We start from the raw sequence: 18,795 nt of genomic DNA, 5'->3' as shown, positions 1-18,795 counted from the left end.
CTCTCTGGAACATGTGACAAGAGCAGACCGGTGTGCTCAATAACTTAGGTGTGAAAAAATAAATATACTTCAGGATATTGTAACATGCTAAGGACTTTGTGGAACACTCCGAAAATTGATGACCCGAAAGATCTTTAGATTTTGTATGTACATGATTTTTTTCTATATTTTTTTTCAATATGCAGCAAAGACTGGCATTTTTTAAATTTCAATTTCCAAAGCTTCTAATGCAATTATCTCGATAAATACTGAACAAAAGCATTGTGTTTTGCATGTATATTTCTAATAACACAGTTTAACAAATAATTTCTTTAAAATGTACAATTAATTTAGAAATAGCTCCGTGTTGAAGACCGTACTGTGACCTATAATGGTTTACTTTTATAAATTTTGACTTGGATGGAGAGTTGTCTCATTGGCACTCATACCACATCTTCTTATATCTATTTGATCAGTATCATCACGGCATTATTTTATTATTGACTTTCTTGACTCTATCATAAGAAGAGTGAATTTTCTTTTGCTTTCGTTCACTAGATTTCCCACTGTTAAGATGGTCAGATGACCTACTAATTTGTCAGTAAAATGATTTCATATGTACAGACTTGAAGGTATTTATCATTCACACCCACATAACACCAAACAAATGATAAATATTTTATGTGGGCTTGTTTATAATCACTATAAAAACACAAGTTTACAGTTGAGTGATGTTAGATAGTTAATGATTCTTCTCAAGGTAACTATGAAATAGTTTACCTGTAGTATATATTACACTTGAAGTACAGTTACATTAAAAAGTATTGTTACACAAACAATGCATTTACAGCTGTTTCCAAGATCAGCAAAAAATCAATTTATGAAAATTGATGTTTATAATTATAGAAAAGAGACTTTTTATCATTATGAATCATACACTATATTTTCAACTATGCTTTATTCTTTAACTTTTAAAAGCAAATGATTTTTCTTATATAGTGCTATTGTTCCTTGTCTCCTCTCTGTGGACAGTTTTGAAGTAAGGTGGATTAATTTATTTTCGTGGGTACCAATTTTCGTGGATTGAGGATAAATTGATTTTGAGGTTTGGTAAAAGTTTGCATATAAGTCAATAGAAAATTTGTACTTTGTTGAACATGTAAAGTAATGGTTCACCTGTACCCATGAAATCAACAAAACATTGGTATCCCACAAATACTAATGAATCCACAGTATTCAGTTCAATATGTTTACCTACTAATATTGCAATTATACTATGATAAGAGCAATATGGTAAATGCTAACTTGATATTAAGAATCTAACACTGGAAAGATTACAAAACTTTGAATTCTCAGTCACCTGAAGCTCTTGGCATTATATATATATATTAGTTGAAAATGATAATAATCATAAAAGATTTTTAAATATCTGACATTGGAAAAAAGAAATACTGCCAACTATGAATATTTCAAAAAAAACTTTCAACATAAAAAAACAAAAATAAAACTAACTGCTTGAAACAAAAGGGTTAACAAATGCACAACTCTGATTATAAAATAAAATTTAGATAAAGAACAGAACTATTGCAATGATGGGGTTAATATTAATATGCTATTACATATTTGTGCTTGTATTATTCCACAATATTGTATATCCTTCTTTTGAAGGGTGTTTTTCTAAACAAAGATTGACTGATTGGAGCTTGTTTGCGATTCTCTTTTAGATATAAAAATAAGAAGATGTGGTATGAATGCCAATGAGACAACTCTCTGCCAGAGACCAAATGACATAGAAGTTAACAACTATAGGTCACCGTACAACCATTTTCCCCAATAATTGAACTCTCTGATAAGACACTTATGTATAAATTTATTTCAGAACATTGATAAAAACAATTAAGGGCTAAGTGCTTATACTTTAGCTAAAAGAAACAAACAATTGTTTTGATTTTTTTAATGCTGGAGATCCCATTTTCATTTAGGCACTAATGCAGTACTGTGGTATATTGTTATTGCAACATGTTTTGCAGCTCTTCCAGCTGTACATCAAAACTTTATATGAATTACCAGTTTTTAAATGACTGCAAAAAATTTTGCAGTCGTATATTGGTATCACGTTGTCGTCGTCTGAAGACATTTGGTTTCCGGACAATAACTTTAGTATAAGTAAATAGAAATCTATGAAATTTAAACACTAGGTTTATAACCACAAAAGGAAGGTTGGGATTGATTTTGAGGGTTATGGTCTTAACAGTTTAGGAATAAAGGCCCAAAAAAGGGCCTAAATAAGCATTTTTCTAGTTTCCAGACAATAACTTGTGGAATGGTGTATGAATCTCTCTGAAATTATACCACAAGTTGCCATACCAGAAAGGGATGGTTAGGATTGACTTTGGGGGGTTATGGCTCAAACCGTTTAGGAATTAGGGGCAAAACAGGGAAAAAACAAAGGTTTACTGGTTAATGGACAATTTAAAAGCAGTGTAAGGGAGGTAATCGAAACACTTTTAAAGTACAATGTTGTGTATGTTTGGATTACCTCCCTTACACTGCTTTTAAATTATGTATAAAGAAATTTTGTATTGTCTTGAGGTGATTAGCTGTCAATTTATTCTTAGAAGTTACTATTAAAGGAATATTAATTTTAGCAATGATTATGTATGTCATTTTCTATTTTAAGACTTTTATGATGTATTTAAATTGGTAATTATGGTTGCAAACTCCATTGGAAATTTGAATTGAGATTATGACCATATCTGAGGGAAAGAATTTTTTTGGGAAAAAGGGGGGGGGGGGGGGGGGGGGGGGGTAAAAAAGAAATTGTGGGGGGGCAATTTTTTTTTTCCATTTCAGATTTCAGAAACTAAATAGAAAATTTCTTCAAATAATATTTTTTTTGCAAAAAAAAGGGGGAGTTAAAATACGCAACAGCAAAGTGTATTTCACAAAAGCAAAATTAAAAAGGGGGGTAATTTTTATTTGGGGGGGGGATCAATATACGCAACAGCAAAGTGTATTTCACAGAAGCAAAAAAAAAGAGGGGTAAATTTTTTTTTTTTGGGGGGGGGGGTCAATTCGCAACAGCATAGTGTATTGCACCAAAGCAAAAAATTGAATATAAATTCAAATCATATAACCAATTCTAAGTTCTATGACTACAGTTATTCGGTGTCAGAAACCTATTATGTGTCAAATATTTAATTACAATCCAAATTCAGACCTGTATCAAGCGCGAATATTGTGTCTATTTTTGCAATAAAATGTTCAGGGTTGGACCTCTGCGGTCGTATCCAGCTGTGCTCAGCGAAGCATTTTATTTAATAAATTGGAAAGCTTATAAACAGTCTTTATTTGCCTCAGATTTTATGGCCCTGCAGTAGATTTAGTGTGTTTAAATACACAGCATGTGTGCTTTCTATTGCAACTGATTTGATGACTTTAGTGATTTTTCACGAAATTTTAGATGCTGAATTATCGTTAGTAACATTGTGAATGCAACATATTGAATTTGTATGGATTATTATCTGCCCCTGCTATTGTATTGTATTCCAGTAAGTGACTTTAGTTTTTCTAAGTTTTACATTTAGGTCCATATCTCAGAAAACTGTGATAGTGTATCAATGATATGGCTCTACAACATTCTTCTAAACATCTGAATATCATTTTTGAGCTCCCAAACTACAATATAAGCTTTGATTCTGTTCTTAAATTGAATTTGGACCTTGAAACATGTTGACAAGTTATTTTGATGACGAGCACAGACACAAGATGGGTGATATACATGTAGCTATATAGTCATCCAGAATTGTTGAAGTGATGTAGCATCTTTTAAAACAGATTTCTAGTATTTGATTCATAAGGATAATTGCTTGGCCATTTTCAGTTTCATAATAAACAAAAAATATGTAAAAAGCATATATATTAACTTATACTTTTATCATTGTAGCAAATATGTGACAACCCAAAGTTGTTTGTAGAGGGCGCCAGTGCAGGTGATGTTACTCAAGGTCGAATTGGTAACTGCTGGTTTGTTTCTGCAGCTTCCTGTTTAGCACAGAATGAAGAAATTTGGCACAATGTAAGTATTCTGTTTTGACCAACACCAGCGTTATTAACTGTTTAAACCAAAACAGAGGAAAGTCTGAACCAATTATATGAAACACATATACTGTCTAAAACACAACTTGTATCATAGAGTTTTGCTATTTTGAAAGCCTGAATGTAGGAATAGTCAATTCAGTTATTAAATCTTAAGGATTCCAATAATACAAAACTTCTTGAAATATATGAATGAAGAGTATTTTTATGACTGTCGTAGCGGAGGGGGCATTAAGTTTTACCCTTGTCCGTCTGTACGTACGTACGTACGACCCAAAATTGGTTTCCGTTCTCTAACTTTAGTTTGCCTTAACCAAATGTTATGAAACTTATACACAATGCTTATTACCACAAAACACAGATCAAGTTGGAATTTGGTGGCGTCACTTTTACCTTTCTAGAGTTATGCCCCTTTTCAAATGGAAAAATTGCTGAATTTTTCGTTTCCTTTCTCTAATTTTAGTTTGCCTCAACCAAATGTTATGAAACTTATAGACAATGCTTATTACCACAAAACACAGATCAAGGTTGAATTTTGGTGGCGTCACTTTTACTGTCCTAGAGTTATACCCCTTTACAAATGGAAATGCTGAATTTTTTTGTTTCCATTCTCTTACTTTAGTTTGCCTCAATCAAATGTTATGAAACTTATACACAATGCTTATGACCACAAAACACAGATCATTTTTTTTTTATTTTGGTGGCGTCACTTTAACCGTTCTAGAGTTATGCCCCTTTATAAATGGAAAAATTGCAAAATTTTTATTTTCTTCTAAATATCAAGTAATTTTTAATAAAATTGGAGTTATCTTCCTTTGTCAGTGATTATAGTTGAATCAACTACAATCAATGCTTTATACAATGCAATGTTTAATTTTGACTTCAACTGATAAATTACAGATCAAGTTGAATTTGGGTAGTGTCACTTTAACCATTATTGAGTTATTCCCCTTTATAAATCGAAATGTTGCAAAATTTTTAGCTTCCATTCTGTAATTTAAGTTTGCCCCAACCATTCATTGGGCCAAAAAACAATATATGTCTGTTTAAGGTTACATACTTTAAAAAAAAAGGGTAGGTAGGTCGGTATTTCCATTTAATTTTTTTTTTTCATTTTATATTTTGTGACATGATTTTGAGTCATGCCGTTTCTACTTGTCGTGGTCCGAGTTGATCATGGGCCGAGTTTACCCGTATTTTTGATGATTGGATTATTTCCCTTGGAAAAAAATGGCGGCAAAGTGTTTATTTCATCACACGAGTTGCGAATTTCCTTAAAACAGCTGTCATATTCACGATTGTGAACATTGGGATGTATTAGGCAATTGATTTATATCATTTGCAACACTAACTTTGCTTTTGACATGAGTTCAGTTTATTTTTCACTTTACGACGGAAATAAAATGACTTAGGGTCGGTGCTCAAAAGTAGGGTCGGTCGGGTAACCGTAAACAGACATATATATTTTTTTGGCCTTACCACAAAACTAAGATCAAGTACAAATTTTTTGTTCCGTTTTCTAACTTTAGTTTGCCTCAACCAAATGTTATGAAACTTTTACACAATGCTTATTACTACATAATACAGATTAAGTACAATATTTGATGGCGACACTTTTACCATTCTTGAGTTATGTCCCTGAATTGCTGAATTTTTTGTTTCTGTTCTCTAACTTTAGTTTGTCTCAACCAAATGTTATAAAACTTATACACAACCATTCTAGAGTTATGCGTGTTTACAAATAGAAAACTTGCTGAATTTTTAGTTTCTGTTCTCTACTTAAGTTAGCCTCAACCAAATGTTATGAGATATACAAACAATGCTTATTACCACAAAACTCAGATCAGATTCAAATTTGGGTAGCGTCACTTTTACCGTTCTTCAGTTATGTTCCTTTATAACTATATGATATGCAAGCGGGGCATCATCTGTGTCCACATGTGGACACTTTCCACATCTATTTGACAAGTTGTGCTGTTAGGTTGCTTTGTTAATTCCAATTTTTGGTCCATATTTGAAGTGAAAGTGTTGGGAAAATATTAACATAAAATATGTAAATGACTTTGCAGGTAATTCCTAACTATAAGGAGCAGGACTGGAATGAAGATAAGCCAGATGATTATCAGGGAATATTTTACTTCCGTTTCTGGAGATATGGTGAATGGTTGGAAGTTGTTATTGATGACTTTCTACCCACCGTAAATGATGAGCTGATATTCATTCACTCACAGTCCAAGAATGAGTTCTGGAGTGCCTTATTGGAGAAAGCTTATGCCAAGTATGTTGACTAAATTTAAGCTCCAAATGAAAGAAGTAATAGTGACCTAGTTGTTGGTACAATGACAGAATGGCTTGAAGATTAATTGTTTTTGTTTAACGTCCAGTGGCAATAATGACATGCATGTTCAGTACAAGAAACTATTAACAATCAAGAGAATAAGTAGGTTCTGCAGGATGGGACGACAGTGAAAGGGAAATTCATATTACCACTTGAAAACAATGATATGATTGATACGAACATAAATTTTGCCTTGCAACAGGCCTCCTACAGACCCTATAAGGAGTTGTTGCCAGACAACATGGCACTCTCTTACAAGAGGTATCATATATAATTCACCATTGTGACCTGAGGTGGCTGTGTGCTTTTACATCTTTCACAGACAAATGTACACCCCACTTTGCAAGGGTTATACTGGCGGCTGGAGAAGTCAAAACAACCATATTTCTATACCCAATTCCCCCTTGGTGTTTGGCTTGAAGAGGAAAGTTTTTGTCAAGCCTGCGACTTCTGTTGCAGAAAGCGAGACATATGGATAGTGATCCAGTGGCGGCCACGACAGGTTAACAAACTTCTTAAAAGTTTAATATTTCAGAAGGCAGAAGGCCTAGATCCTTCATACTTTGTATATAGATGCCTCATGTTATGAAGTTTCCGTCTGTCGTATGTCCATTGTCCTTGACCTCATTTTCATGGTTCAGTGACTACTTGAAAAAAAAGTTAAGATTTTTAGTGTTCTTAATTTCTCTCTTATTATGAGTAATAGGATAACTATATTTGGTGTGTGCATACCTTGCAAGGTCCTCATGCCTGTTGGACAGTTTTCGCTTGACCTCGACCTCATTTCATGGATCAGTGAACAAGGTTAAGTTTTCGTGGTCAAGTCCATATCTCAGATACTATAAGCAATAGGTCTACTATATTTGGTGTATGGAATGATTGTAAGGTGTACATGTCCAACTGGCAGGTGTCATCTGACATCTGACCTTGACCTCATTTTCATGGTTCAGTGGTTAGAGTTAAGTTTTTGTGTTTTGGTCTGTTTTTCTTAAACTATGAGCAATAGGTCAACTATATTTGGTGTATTGAAGGATTGTAAGATGTACATGTCTGTCTGGCAGGGTTCATCTGACCTTAACCTCATTTTCATGGTTCATTGATCAATGTTAAGTTTTCATGGTTAAGTTTGTTTCTTAGATACTATGTGCAATAGGTCAACTGTATTTAAAGCATAGAATGATTGTAATGTGTACATGTCTGTCTGGTAGGGTTCATCTGATCTTGACCTCATTTTCATGGTTCTTTGATGAATATAAAATTTTCATGGTTTGGTCTGTTTCTTGTATACTATAAGCAATAGGTCAACTATATTTGGTGTATGGAATGATTTTAAGGTGTATATGTATTTCTGGCTTGGTTTATCTGACCTTGATCTCATTTTCTTTGATCATGTTAAGTTTATGTGATACTTGTAGTAACACTTTATATTTAGGACTATCAGCATAAAATCAATGGTCAGTAAAGCAGGTGAGACATTTCAGCGTGTGCACTCTTGTGTAAAATTGCAACCTCTTTTTGGGGTAAAGATTGCATTCAAAACCCTTATGTGTCTGGCTTGATTTTCCAGACTTTATCACTGCTTTTGAGATAAATAAAACATAGTGCATTGAGCACAACATTCTATACATCCTATCCATAAACATTTCAAAAAATTTATCAATGAAATATATCTAATTTACAAATTGATGTGTAAGTTTATAACAATACTCGTCAAGAAAATTAAATTAATTGTTCATGGTGCATGAATCTAGTATCTTTTCTAAAAATATGTCATTGCTAAAGTAATATTTAAAATTGGAGTTATCTTTCTTTGTCCATTGTTGTAGTTGATACAACCATAATTATGAACAAAAGAAGATATCTCCATTTCATAGTATTGCCTTCCAATGCTTATTTCAATGTGATGTTAATTTTTAGTTCCATGTACAAAATGAATGCAATGTTCACCCTTCAGTGCTAAAAAGCAGTTTAATTTGTTCAATACAAATACATTTCTGTTTCTTGTCATTTGGTCCAAACATACAAGAGAACAAAACTATCATGATCATCTTCTCATTTGAGAAGCAATTAATTTCCATAGAACATAAATAACCAATTTCTTTCCACTATGCTTCAAAGTTCTACCATATTATATGTTATCATGAAAGTTCTACTATATTACATGTTATCATGAAAATTCTACTGTATAACATGTTTTCGTGAAAATTCTACTGTATAGTATGTTCCCTTGAAAGTTCTACTGTATAACATGTTCCCATGAAAGTTTTACTGTGTAACATGATCCCATGAAAGTTCTGCTGTATAACATGTTTCCATGAATTTTCTGCTGTATAACATGTTTCCATGAAAGTTCTACTGTATAACATGTTCCCATGAGAGTTCTACTGTATAACATGTTCCCATGAAAGTTCTACTGTATAACATATTTTCATGAAATTTTACTGTATAACATGTTCCCATGAAAGTTCTACTGTATAACATGTTCCCATGGAAGTTATACTGTATAACATGTTCCCATGGAAGTTCTGCTGTATAACATGTTCCCTTGAAAGTTCTACTGTATAACATGTTCCCATGAGAGTTCTACTGTATAAAATGTTCCCATGAAAGTTTTACTGTGGAACATGATCCCATGAATGTTCTACTATATAATATGTTCTTTTCTGATTGTGATTGTAAATTTGCACTCATTTTATATCAATCTTGTTTACACTACGTTATACTATATTTAGATTGTTTGGGTGTTATGAAGCTTTAGATGGTGGAGACTTAGGTGAAGCATTGGAGGATTTTACTGGTGGTGTATCAGAACAGATTGATTTAGTGAAAATGGGTGTTGCTGATAATCCTGAAGAAAGGGCAATACTTTATAAAAAATTTGGGAAAGAAATGGAGAGAAACTCGTTAATGGCAGCATCCATTCCTGTAGGTTATTTGAGTTTGGAGAATGAATACATTACAATATACAAATGCATCTCTATAAAAAAGTTTAAAATCATATTTTGAATGTTTTATTTTGCCAAATTAAATTAGGAATCTGTTGTTGAATTAGTTTTACAATGTGTGTGTAAAAAAATGTATATGATATTAAGAATTAATTTGTTATACTTATAAAATTTTGAACAGTACTTTTTTAAAATATGAATAATTATAGATTATTGTTGGTCATCTCAACAAGATTGGTTTTCTCAATTGAGCCGCTATGGCGAAAGTGAGAAAAGCAACTGAGTTGAGATGACCAATGATAACCTGTTTATAGCTATTTTGCCTATGACGATGTTGATGTTTACATTGACAACGGCATGTGCACCCTTAGTTTCTAGCGATAATTTTTCATATCACTCTGCTGTGCTGAGAAAGGATATTATCAGTCAGTAAGATCAAAGGAAAATTTCGTAAAATAGCGATAAAAAGAGGTATGGGTCAATGAGATAGCAACACAACAATGCAGATAAAAAAAACACCTAGAGGTTAACCAATAGACATTTGCCCTGACCTTCTTAATGCTTATATAAAATCCATTGTCTATCACTGTGCATCAAATACAACAATGACTAGCCAATTATCATTTATTGCTGAAGTAAAATTACGTTAACTGTCTACAAAATATTACTGCTGGTATAACGTAAATTACTTCACATATAAACAGTTAATCTGAAGAATCCTGTGTACATTGATATGAGGCATTTTAAGGCTTTTCTGTGTGCTATTTGAATTTTATTCGTTTTATGAATTTTTTTTGTAAAATGGATTAAATAATTCATTTTAGGCTTTAAGCAGTGATGAAATGGAATCTGCCACATCAACAGGTCTAGTCAAGGGTCATGCATATGGCATCACTGCAGTCAAAAATATACATCTAGAGAACCAAACCTTCTTCAGTAGATTATTCAAATCTGATAATAAAATACCAATGATAAGATTGAGAAACCCTTGGGGACAAGGTGAATGGAAAGGAGCATTCAGTGATGGGTTAGTATGGTTATCATGGGGGCATTTAGTGATGAATAAGTGATATAACTTAAGGGAATAGTTTCAGTTGAAAGAAGCATTTAGTGATGGATAAGTGGGGTAACATAAGGGAGCAGTTTCAATTGAAGGGAGCATTTAGTGATGAATATGATGGATAAGTTGGGTAATATAATTTTAGATTATCTATCGTTTTTCAATTGAGAGGGTGTTTCTCAACTACAATTTCATCGAGGGTGACAGGTCAGAGATGAGATGTGGCTGAGAAATATCTTTGAGTTTGAAAGACCACTAATAATCTGCCTATGACGGCGTTGATGCAATAACATATTGAATTAAAAGAACCATTTAGTAATGGATAAGTGGGGTAACATAAGGGAACAGTTTGAATTTAAAGGAGCATTTAGTGATGGATAAGTGAGTGTCGAGATTGTCGCGGGATAAATACAGTCTTTAGTTTATACATTACCATTGTAGACATCAGTGACTTCAGTGACGTTGCAGTGGGCGCTTATTAGTTGTTAATTAAAGCTATGGCTAAACAGATGTGTTTACATATCTTAGCATAAATTGCCACAGTTAAACCTCTACATTTATGGTGCCATGACCAGGATAAATGTAGAAGTTAAAACTGTGGCACAGTTTCAACCTCTACAGTGGGGTAATATAGGGGAACAGAGTGAATTGAAAGGATCATTTAGTGATGGATAAGTGGGATTATATAGGGGAACAGAGAAATTTGAAATGAGCATTTAGTGATTGATAAGGGAACAGTTTGAATTGAAAGCAGAATTTAGTGATGGATAAGTGGGGTAATAAAGGGGAACAGAGTGAATTGAAAGGACCATTTAGTGTTAGGTAAGGGTAAATATTGGGACTGTGTAGATGGAAGGGGGCATTTAGTTTTATGTAAGGGTTAATATTGGGACAGTACAAATTTTAAGGAGCATTTAATGTTATGTCAGGGTAAATATTGGGACAATGTAAATTGAAAGGAGCATTTAGTGTACAGGTTAGGGTTACTATTGGGACAGTGTAAATTGAAAGGAGCATTTAGTGTACAAGTTAGGGTTACTATTGGGACAATGTAGATGGAAGGGGACATTTAGTTTTATGTAAGGGTCAATATTGGGACAGTACAAATTTAAATGAGAATTTAGTCTTAAGTGTAAATATTGGGACTATGTAAATTGAAAGGAGCATTTAGTCCGATGTGAGGGTTAATATTGGGACAGTGTACATTTAAGTGATTATTTAGTTAAAGTTATCATAGGCGGATACATGGGGGGCCCAGGCCCCCCCCCCCTTTTGTGGGAAAAATTTGGTTGATTATATAGGGAATCACTGAAGCATGACTGGAGCGGGCCCCCCCCTTAGGTCAGTCAGCGGGCCCCCCCTTATGAAAAGTTCTGGATCCGCCACTGGTTATGAGTAAATATTGGGACAATGTAAATTGAAAGCATTCAGTCTTAGGTAAGGGTAAATATCAGGACAGTCTAAATTGAAAGGAGCATTCAGTCTTAGGTAAGTGTAAATATCAGGACAGTATAAATTGAAAGGAGCATTCAGTCTTAGGTAATGGTAAATATCAAGACAGTCTAAATTGAAAGGAGCATTCAGTCTTAGGTAATGGTAAATATCAGGGCAGTATAAATTGAAAGGAGCATTCGGTCTTGGGTAAGGGTAAATATCAGGACAGTCTAAATTGAAAGGAGCATTCAGTCTTAAGTAAGGGTAAATATCAGGACAGTCTAAATTGAAAGAAGCATTTAGTCTTGGGTAAGGATAAATATCAGGACAGTATAAATTGAAAGGAGCATTCAGTCTTAGGTAATGGTAAATATCAGGACAGTATAAATTGAAAGGAGCATTCAGTCTTGGGTAAGGGTAAATATCAGGACAGTCTAAATTGAAAGGAGCATTCAGCCTCGGGTAAGGATATATAGCAGGACAGTCTAAATTGAAAGAAGCATTTAGTCTTGGGTAAGGGTAAATATCAGGACAGTCTAAATTGAAAGAAGCATTTAGTCTGAGGTGAGGGTAAATATTGGGACAATGCAAAATTGAAAGGAGCATTTAGTGTAATGTGAGGGTAAATACCCTTTTTTAGGATTAAACAATCATAAATTCATTGCCATCTGGATTTGGCGGGGAAAAATACCAATTACTCTTGTTAAGAAAAACTGCTTTGAATGCATATTTTACAATAACAGATATATACTTTATAAAGATGTTTGTTTTTGCATATTTGTTTTGTTGTTTCAGTGATTTCTATGGTTGTGATTTTGCTACAGTGATACACTATCAATGAAATGAATTGCATGTGTATTTATCTAAAATTAGAACAACATTGTAGGTCTGATGAATGGAATAAAATCCCAGAGGAAGAAAAAAAGAGAGTTGGTCTGACATTTGAAGAAGATGGAGAATTTTGGTTTGTATTATATAAAGACACATGAATGAAGTTTGTTAGAATTATCATATTTTTTTTTATCAACTTTCTTTTAAAAAAACATGAAGTATTAAGATAAATGTAAATATGTGAACTGCTGGATGTTTCACAATTTCTTAAGACTATTATAGGGAACTACAAAAATCTTTTTCTACTTATACCACATAAGCTACCTAAATATTTACGTACTAAACAGTGTGTTAAATAATATTGTTAGATTATTAGTTACTATTATTTAAAACACAAACAAAATTATGATTAATTTCTATATTATAGGATGTCATTTGATGATTATTGTCAGAACTTTGTACACACTGCAGTGTGCCGAGTTGTCAATACATCAATGTTCTCAATCAATAAAACATGGCATGAAGGAAGTGCTCATGGAGAATGGAAGAAACCAGACAGAGCAGGTGGTTGTGCAAATAATAGAGACACCTTTCTTCAAAATCCTCAGGTGTGTTCAACGAGAAACTCTTTATTACACAACAGTAGAGGGGCCTTATAATTTTGGTCTCTGCCTGTGTAGGTCTGTTCAGTATCAAGTTAACAGTCCAGGTAGTTTACTTTGCAGGTGTGGTCACATTAACTGGAAACTTATTTCACATGTTCATTATGATTTAAACTTTTAAAAATATATGCCAATTCAGGCAGACCCAGATTTCACAGTTCACTGAACATGGAAATATGATAGTATGAGTGTGGGATTATGTCTTATGGACATACATATTTATTTTTTTATGATTGGATTTTCTGTAAAAATTCTAATAGATGTATTGTGTCAAGTTAAAAAGTAATAATAACATCAATGTTTTAGGTCTAAAAGAAAATAGCATCAGAAATTTGTTTTAAATAAATTTATTTATTGATATTGGTATGTTAGATCTTTAAATGACATTACATTTTTGTAATGAGGAATTTCTGTTTTACTTCAATAAATAGATTTCAGTGAAGTGTATTGAACCTAAACAGAAGTAAAAAAAAAAGAAATGTAAAATTTTGATGCCACAGAACAACATTGCAAAGGTGATTGAGGTACGAAAAAATATGGTAACCTGGAAATCTGTCACCCAATAATAAGACCCATGCCGTTGAGCCTTTAGCTGTACATAGTGCCATGCTATAGCACATTAAGAACCCTTGCAGTAACTCTAAAAGGGGTTCATAGCTTACTTGTACGTAAACGTTCTTCCACTTATCAAAATTCTGTCTTTTTTTCTTAGCAGCACAAATTTACTGTCTTTTATCCCAGTTCACCCACTTACAAAATTAAACATCCTTCATTAATTTTTGGTTCACTTTGTTATTGTCTTTGACATGCATGAAATGTTTGCCTCTGGACATTAAGAAAATCAACAATTTATCAATCAGTTCTGTGTTTGACTTTTTTTTACCGAATTAAAAACAGTTATGAAAATTGCCAATTTAATAAATACTTTTAGTCCCATTTACTTCTATATATTCGTGAAGGTTACTTGACATGTTGACATGAAATTAATTTTGATTTACAAATATCTTTATTTTTAACAGTTCTTGTTCGATATCAAAGATGCAGAGGATGATGTAATGTTTCACTTACTACAAAAAACCATCAGAGGAAAAGAGGGAAGTGACAATTTGACAGTAGGCTTCACTATTATACAGGTCAGTATTTTATATAGATCATTTAGTGGCAGAGAACACATGCCATCCATAGAAGACTCACTCATTTTAGATTTAATAGAGGTAGCAGAAATGATTGTTTTTATTTTTTATACGACCGCAAAAATTAAAAATTTTTTGGTCGTATATTGGTATCACGTTGTCGTTGTCGTCGTCGTCATCAGTGTCAGCATCGTCCATAGACAGATGGTTTCTGAATAATAACTTTAGTATAAGTAAATAGAAATCAATAAAATTTTAACACAAGGGTATAACCACTAAAGGAAGGTTGGGATTGATTTTGGGGATTATGGTCCCAACTGTTTAGGAATTAGGAGCCAAAAAAGGGGCCCAAATAAGCATTTTTGTAGTTTCCAGACAATAACTTGTGTTAAAGTGTATGAATCTCTCTGAAATTATACCACAAGTTTCCATACTACAAAGGGATGGTTAGGATTGACTTTGGGGGTTATGGCTCAAACCATTTAGGAATTAGGGGCAAAAAAAGGGGGAAAACAAGGATTTTTCTGGTTAAAGGACAATTGAGACAATTTAAAAGCAGTGTAAGGGAGGTTATCCAAATCAAAATCCAAATCAATTTAAATAACAATGTATGATTACCTCCCTTACATTGCTTGTAAATTATGTATTAAGAAATGATGATTGTCTGAGATACTGACCATAATTTGAGGGAAAGAATATTTTTTTTAAATAAGGGAAAGGGGGGAGGTGAAAAAAATTGGAGAGGGACAATTTTTCTCATTTCAGATTTCAGAAATTAAAAGAAAATTTCTTCAAATATTTTTTTGGGGGGGTTGATATTCAACAGCATAGTGTATTGCACAAACGCAAAAAAACGGTAATTTTTTTTTTTTTGGGGGGGGAGTCAATTTCGCATAGTGTATTGCACAAAAGCAAAAAAATTGAATATAAATTCAAATCATATAACCAATTTGAAGTTCTTTGACTACAGTTATTCTGTGTCAGAAATCAATTATGTGTCAAAAATTTAATTACAATCCAAATTCAGACCTGTATCAAGCGTGTATATTGTGTCCATTTTGGCCCCAACTTTTCAGGGTTGGACATCTGCGGTTGTATCCAGCTGCACTCAGCGAAGCAATTTATTTGCGTATATTAATACACCATTATATCATTATGGATTAACCGTGAAGGTGCTCCAAAATGCAATAGTCATGTTGAAGTGTGATGGTAAGTCGCTGAAGTGCATTTTTGATCAGGCTGAAGTCAATGGTGGCATTGTGATGCTTTCTTGTTGATAGCTATGCTGAAGTGGGTTGGTGGTAATGCTCAAGTTTGATGGATTACCTTAATTGTATTTTTCTATATTTTTAGCTCACCTGGCCCAAAGGGCCAAGTGAGCTTTTCTCATCACTACAGATAAGTGAGACAAGTGAGCTTTTCTCATCACTTGGCGTCCGTCGTCCGTTGTCGTTAGCTTTTTACAAAAATCTTCTCCTCTGAAACCACAGGGCCAAATTTAACCAAACTTGGCCACAATCATCATTAGGGTATCTAGTTTGAAAAATGTGTCCGATGACCCCGCCAACCAACCAAGATGGCTGCCATGGCTAAAAATAGAACATAGGGGTAAAATGTAGATTTTGGCTTATATCTCTGAAACCAAAGCATTTAGAGTAAATCTGACATTGGGTAAAACTGATTATCAGGTCAAGATCTATCTGCCCTGAAATTTTCAGACAAATCTGACAACCTGTTGTTTGGTTGCTGCCCCTGAATTGGTAATTTTAAGGAAATTTTGCAGTTTTTGGTTATTATCTTGAATATTATTATAGATAGAGATAAACTGTAAACAGCAATAATGTTCAGCAAAGTAAGATCTACAAATAAGTTGTCATGACCAAAATTGTCAGTCGACCCCTTTAGGAGTTATTTCCCTTAATAGTCAATTTTTAATAATTTTTTGTAAATTTTTGTAATCTTTTACAAAAATCTTCTTCTCTGAAACTACTGAGACAAATTTAACCATCCGTGGCCATAATCATTATTAGGGTATCTAGTTTAAAAAATTTGTCCGATGACCCCGCCTTCCAACCATCATGGCCAACTTGGTTAAAAATAGAAGATAGGGGTAAAATGCAGTTTTTGGTTTATATCTCTGAAACTAAAGCATTTAGAGCAAATCTGACAGGTGGCAAAAATGTTCATCAGATTTAGATTTATCTGCCCTGAAATTTTCAGATGAATCCGACAACCCGTTGTTGGGTTGCTGCCCCTGAGTTAGTAATTTTACAAAAATTTTGCAGTTTTTTGTTATTATCTTAGATATCATTATAATATCTATTATTTAATATTATTAATTATGATTTTAACCTTATTTTACATGATTTCCAAAGCATCAGTAAATACAGGTGAGCGACACAGGCTCTTGAGAGCCTCTAGTTTATGTTTACATGTCGATGTTGAATTGCTCTCTCATTAAGTATAAAACTGTACCTAAGAACATACTGGTACATAATATGAAATGTAACCTTGTATTACAAAATGTTGCAAACAATGTTTAAAGAGATGTAAATTAAAAGTATCGATGAAACTATAATATTAATAGGACGATACTGATGATATTCAAACAGTATACGATTACCACATAATCATAATGTGTATGTTGAACAGGCTTATTAGAGGAGGATAACTTTTTGAACAATTCTTTTATTTTAACCATCACATGCATATAATCAAGGGCAGACGGGCAGGCAGACGGGTGGGTGGCTGCCAAACAGTGTCTCTTCAATAACATGAAAACGCTGTGATGATTTTTTTTTCAAATTTAGATATGTTGTTTCTCCTGACTAAATGAAGGTCAAGTTCAATTTTCACGATTGTAGTATTTCTCCTTTTTGAGGTTTTAATTTTTATTTTTCTCTTGTAATCATAAGCATATGGTAAATGTCTTATCTCACAATTATAATTGGAGTGACAGATTTATTTGAAAACTTTCTATTTCCTAAGTGGTGATGATTATAAGCTATATTATTAGACATTTTGAAGTTAATTACATTACTAATTATTATATATGTAATGTTAGAGTACTATGTTAAACCATAGATCTGTTCAAAGGGAAATAACCCTTCAGATTTGCAAGTATGATTTTCATTATGAATTAGATTTGGGAAATATCTTAGCATATGATAATAATTGGAGTGACAGATTTATTTGAAAATTTTCGGTTTCCTGATAAGATCTGTAGGACTGTATATATAAAGTTTGAAATTTACTAGTAGGACTGTATAAATGAAGTTTGAAATTTACTGTTCATTATTAGACACTTTGAAGATAATTACAGATAAGTTTTATAGGTTTTTAAGAGATAGACATTTTGAAGTTAATTACATTACTAATAATTAGATATGTAATGTTAGAGAACTATGTTAAACCATAGTTTTGTTCAAAGGGAAATAACCCTTCAGATTTGCAAGTATGATTTTCATTATTAATTTTTCTGTTCTTTGGTAAATTGTTTGAAGAATTTTATGGTGTGTTTGTTATTCTGTAAAAACTAATTTTCTGAGTGACATATGTATATAATTGTTTTGTTGTGTCTGTTAATTTTAATTTTTACTTGATCCTGTTTGGGTTTCCAGATTTGAAAATTCATTAGATAATAATCTATTATTTATAAGTTAAAAAGTTAAAATTAAGATAAGATAAGTTGCAGATATATATTAGTATATTACAAATGAAAGAAAAAATATTGGGAACTATCAACTATATATATAAAATTTGATTACACTAAGTGATAAGATAACACACATCTGGTTTATTGTCAATGCAATCACCCAATTATAATTGGAGTGACAGATTTATTAGAAAACTATTAATTATATTTGATTATAATTTAAAAATAAATATAACATCATATCTCTTTACATCATATCTAATTTTAGAGTCTATGGTTAATTCATATTTAATTTTAGATTTACATTATTGGTTCATGGAAATAAAGTTTGAGTTATTTCCATTTGAACAGAAATGGTTTAACTAAGAAGTATTTCATCAAAAATTGAATTCTTGGGGTTCTTTGATATGCTGATTCTAGCAATGTACTTAGATTTTGGATATTGGACCATAATAGGTAAATGTTCAATTTCAAATTTTTCAGTTCTTTGACCACATTTATTTTGTATCACAAACCATGCTGTATCAAATATTCAATCACAATCCAAATTCAGAGCTGTTTTAAGCTTAAATGTTGTGTCCATACTTGCTCAACTGTTCAGGGTTTGACCTCTTCAGGAAATTCCGGTTTGCTGTCTCTCTGACAGCCTCATGTTGTTTA

At 32.6% G+C, this 18,795-nt stretch overlaps 1 protein-coding gene across 1 annotated transcript in view; it reads left to right on the top strand.

Moving 5' to 3' along the window:
• Positions 1-18,795, top strand: part of LOC127737933 (calpain-5-like) — a 35,287-nt gene that overhangs the window by 5,703 nt on the left and 10,789 nt on the right. The window contains exons 3-9 of the mRNA XM_052248894.1: positions 3,926-4,057; positions 6,147-6,355; positions 9,148-9,340; positions 10,185-10,387; positions 12,741-12,818; positions 13,113-13,293; positions 14,367-14,480. Of these exons, the coding sequence (XP_052104854.1) occupies positions 3,926-4,057; positions 6,147-6,355; positions 9,148-9,340; positions 10,185-10,387; positions 12,741-12,818; positions 13,113-13,293; positions 14,367-14,480 (1,110 nt within the window). The remainder of the gene's footprint in view (positions 1-3,925; positions 4,058-6,146; positions 6,356-9,147; positions 9,341-10,184; positions 10,388-12,740; positions 12,819-13,112; positions 13,294-14,366; positions 14,481-18,795) is intronic.

Source organism: Mytilus californianus, unplaced genomic scaffold (assembly GCF_021869535.1).
Source record: "Mytilus californianus isolate M0D057914Y unplaced genomic scaffold, xbMytCali1.0.p SCAF_4, whole genome shotgun sequence".
NCBI lineage: Eukaryota > Metazoa > Mollusca > Bivalvia > Mytilida > Mytilidae > Mytilus > Mytilus californianus.
The sequence above is the reverse complement of the archived record's forward strand: the minus strand, read 5'-3'. Positions and strand labels throughout refer to the sequence as shown.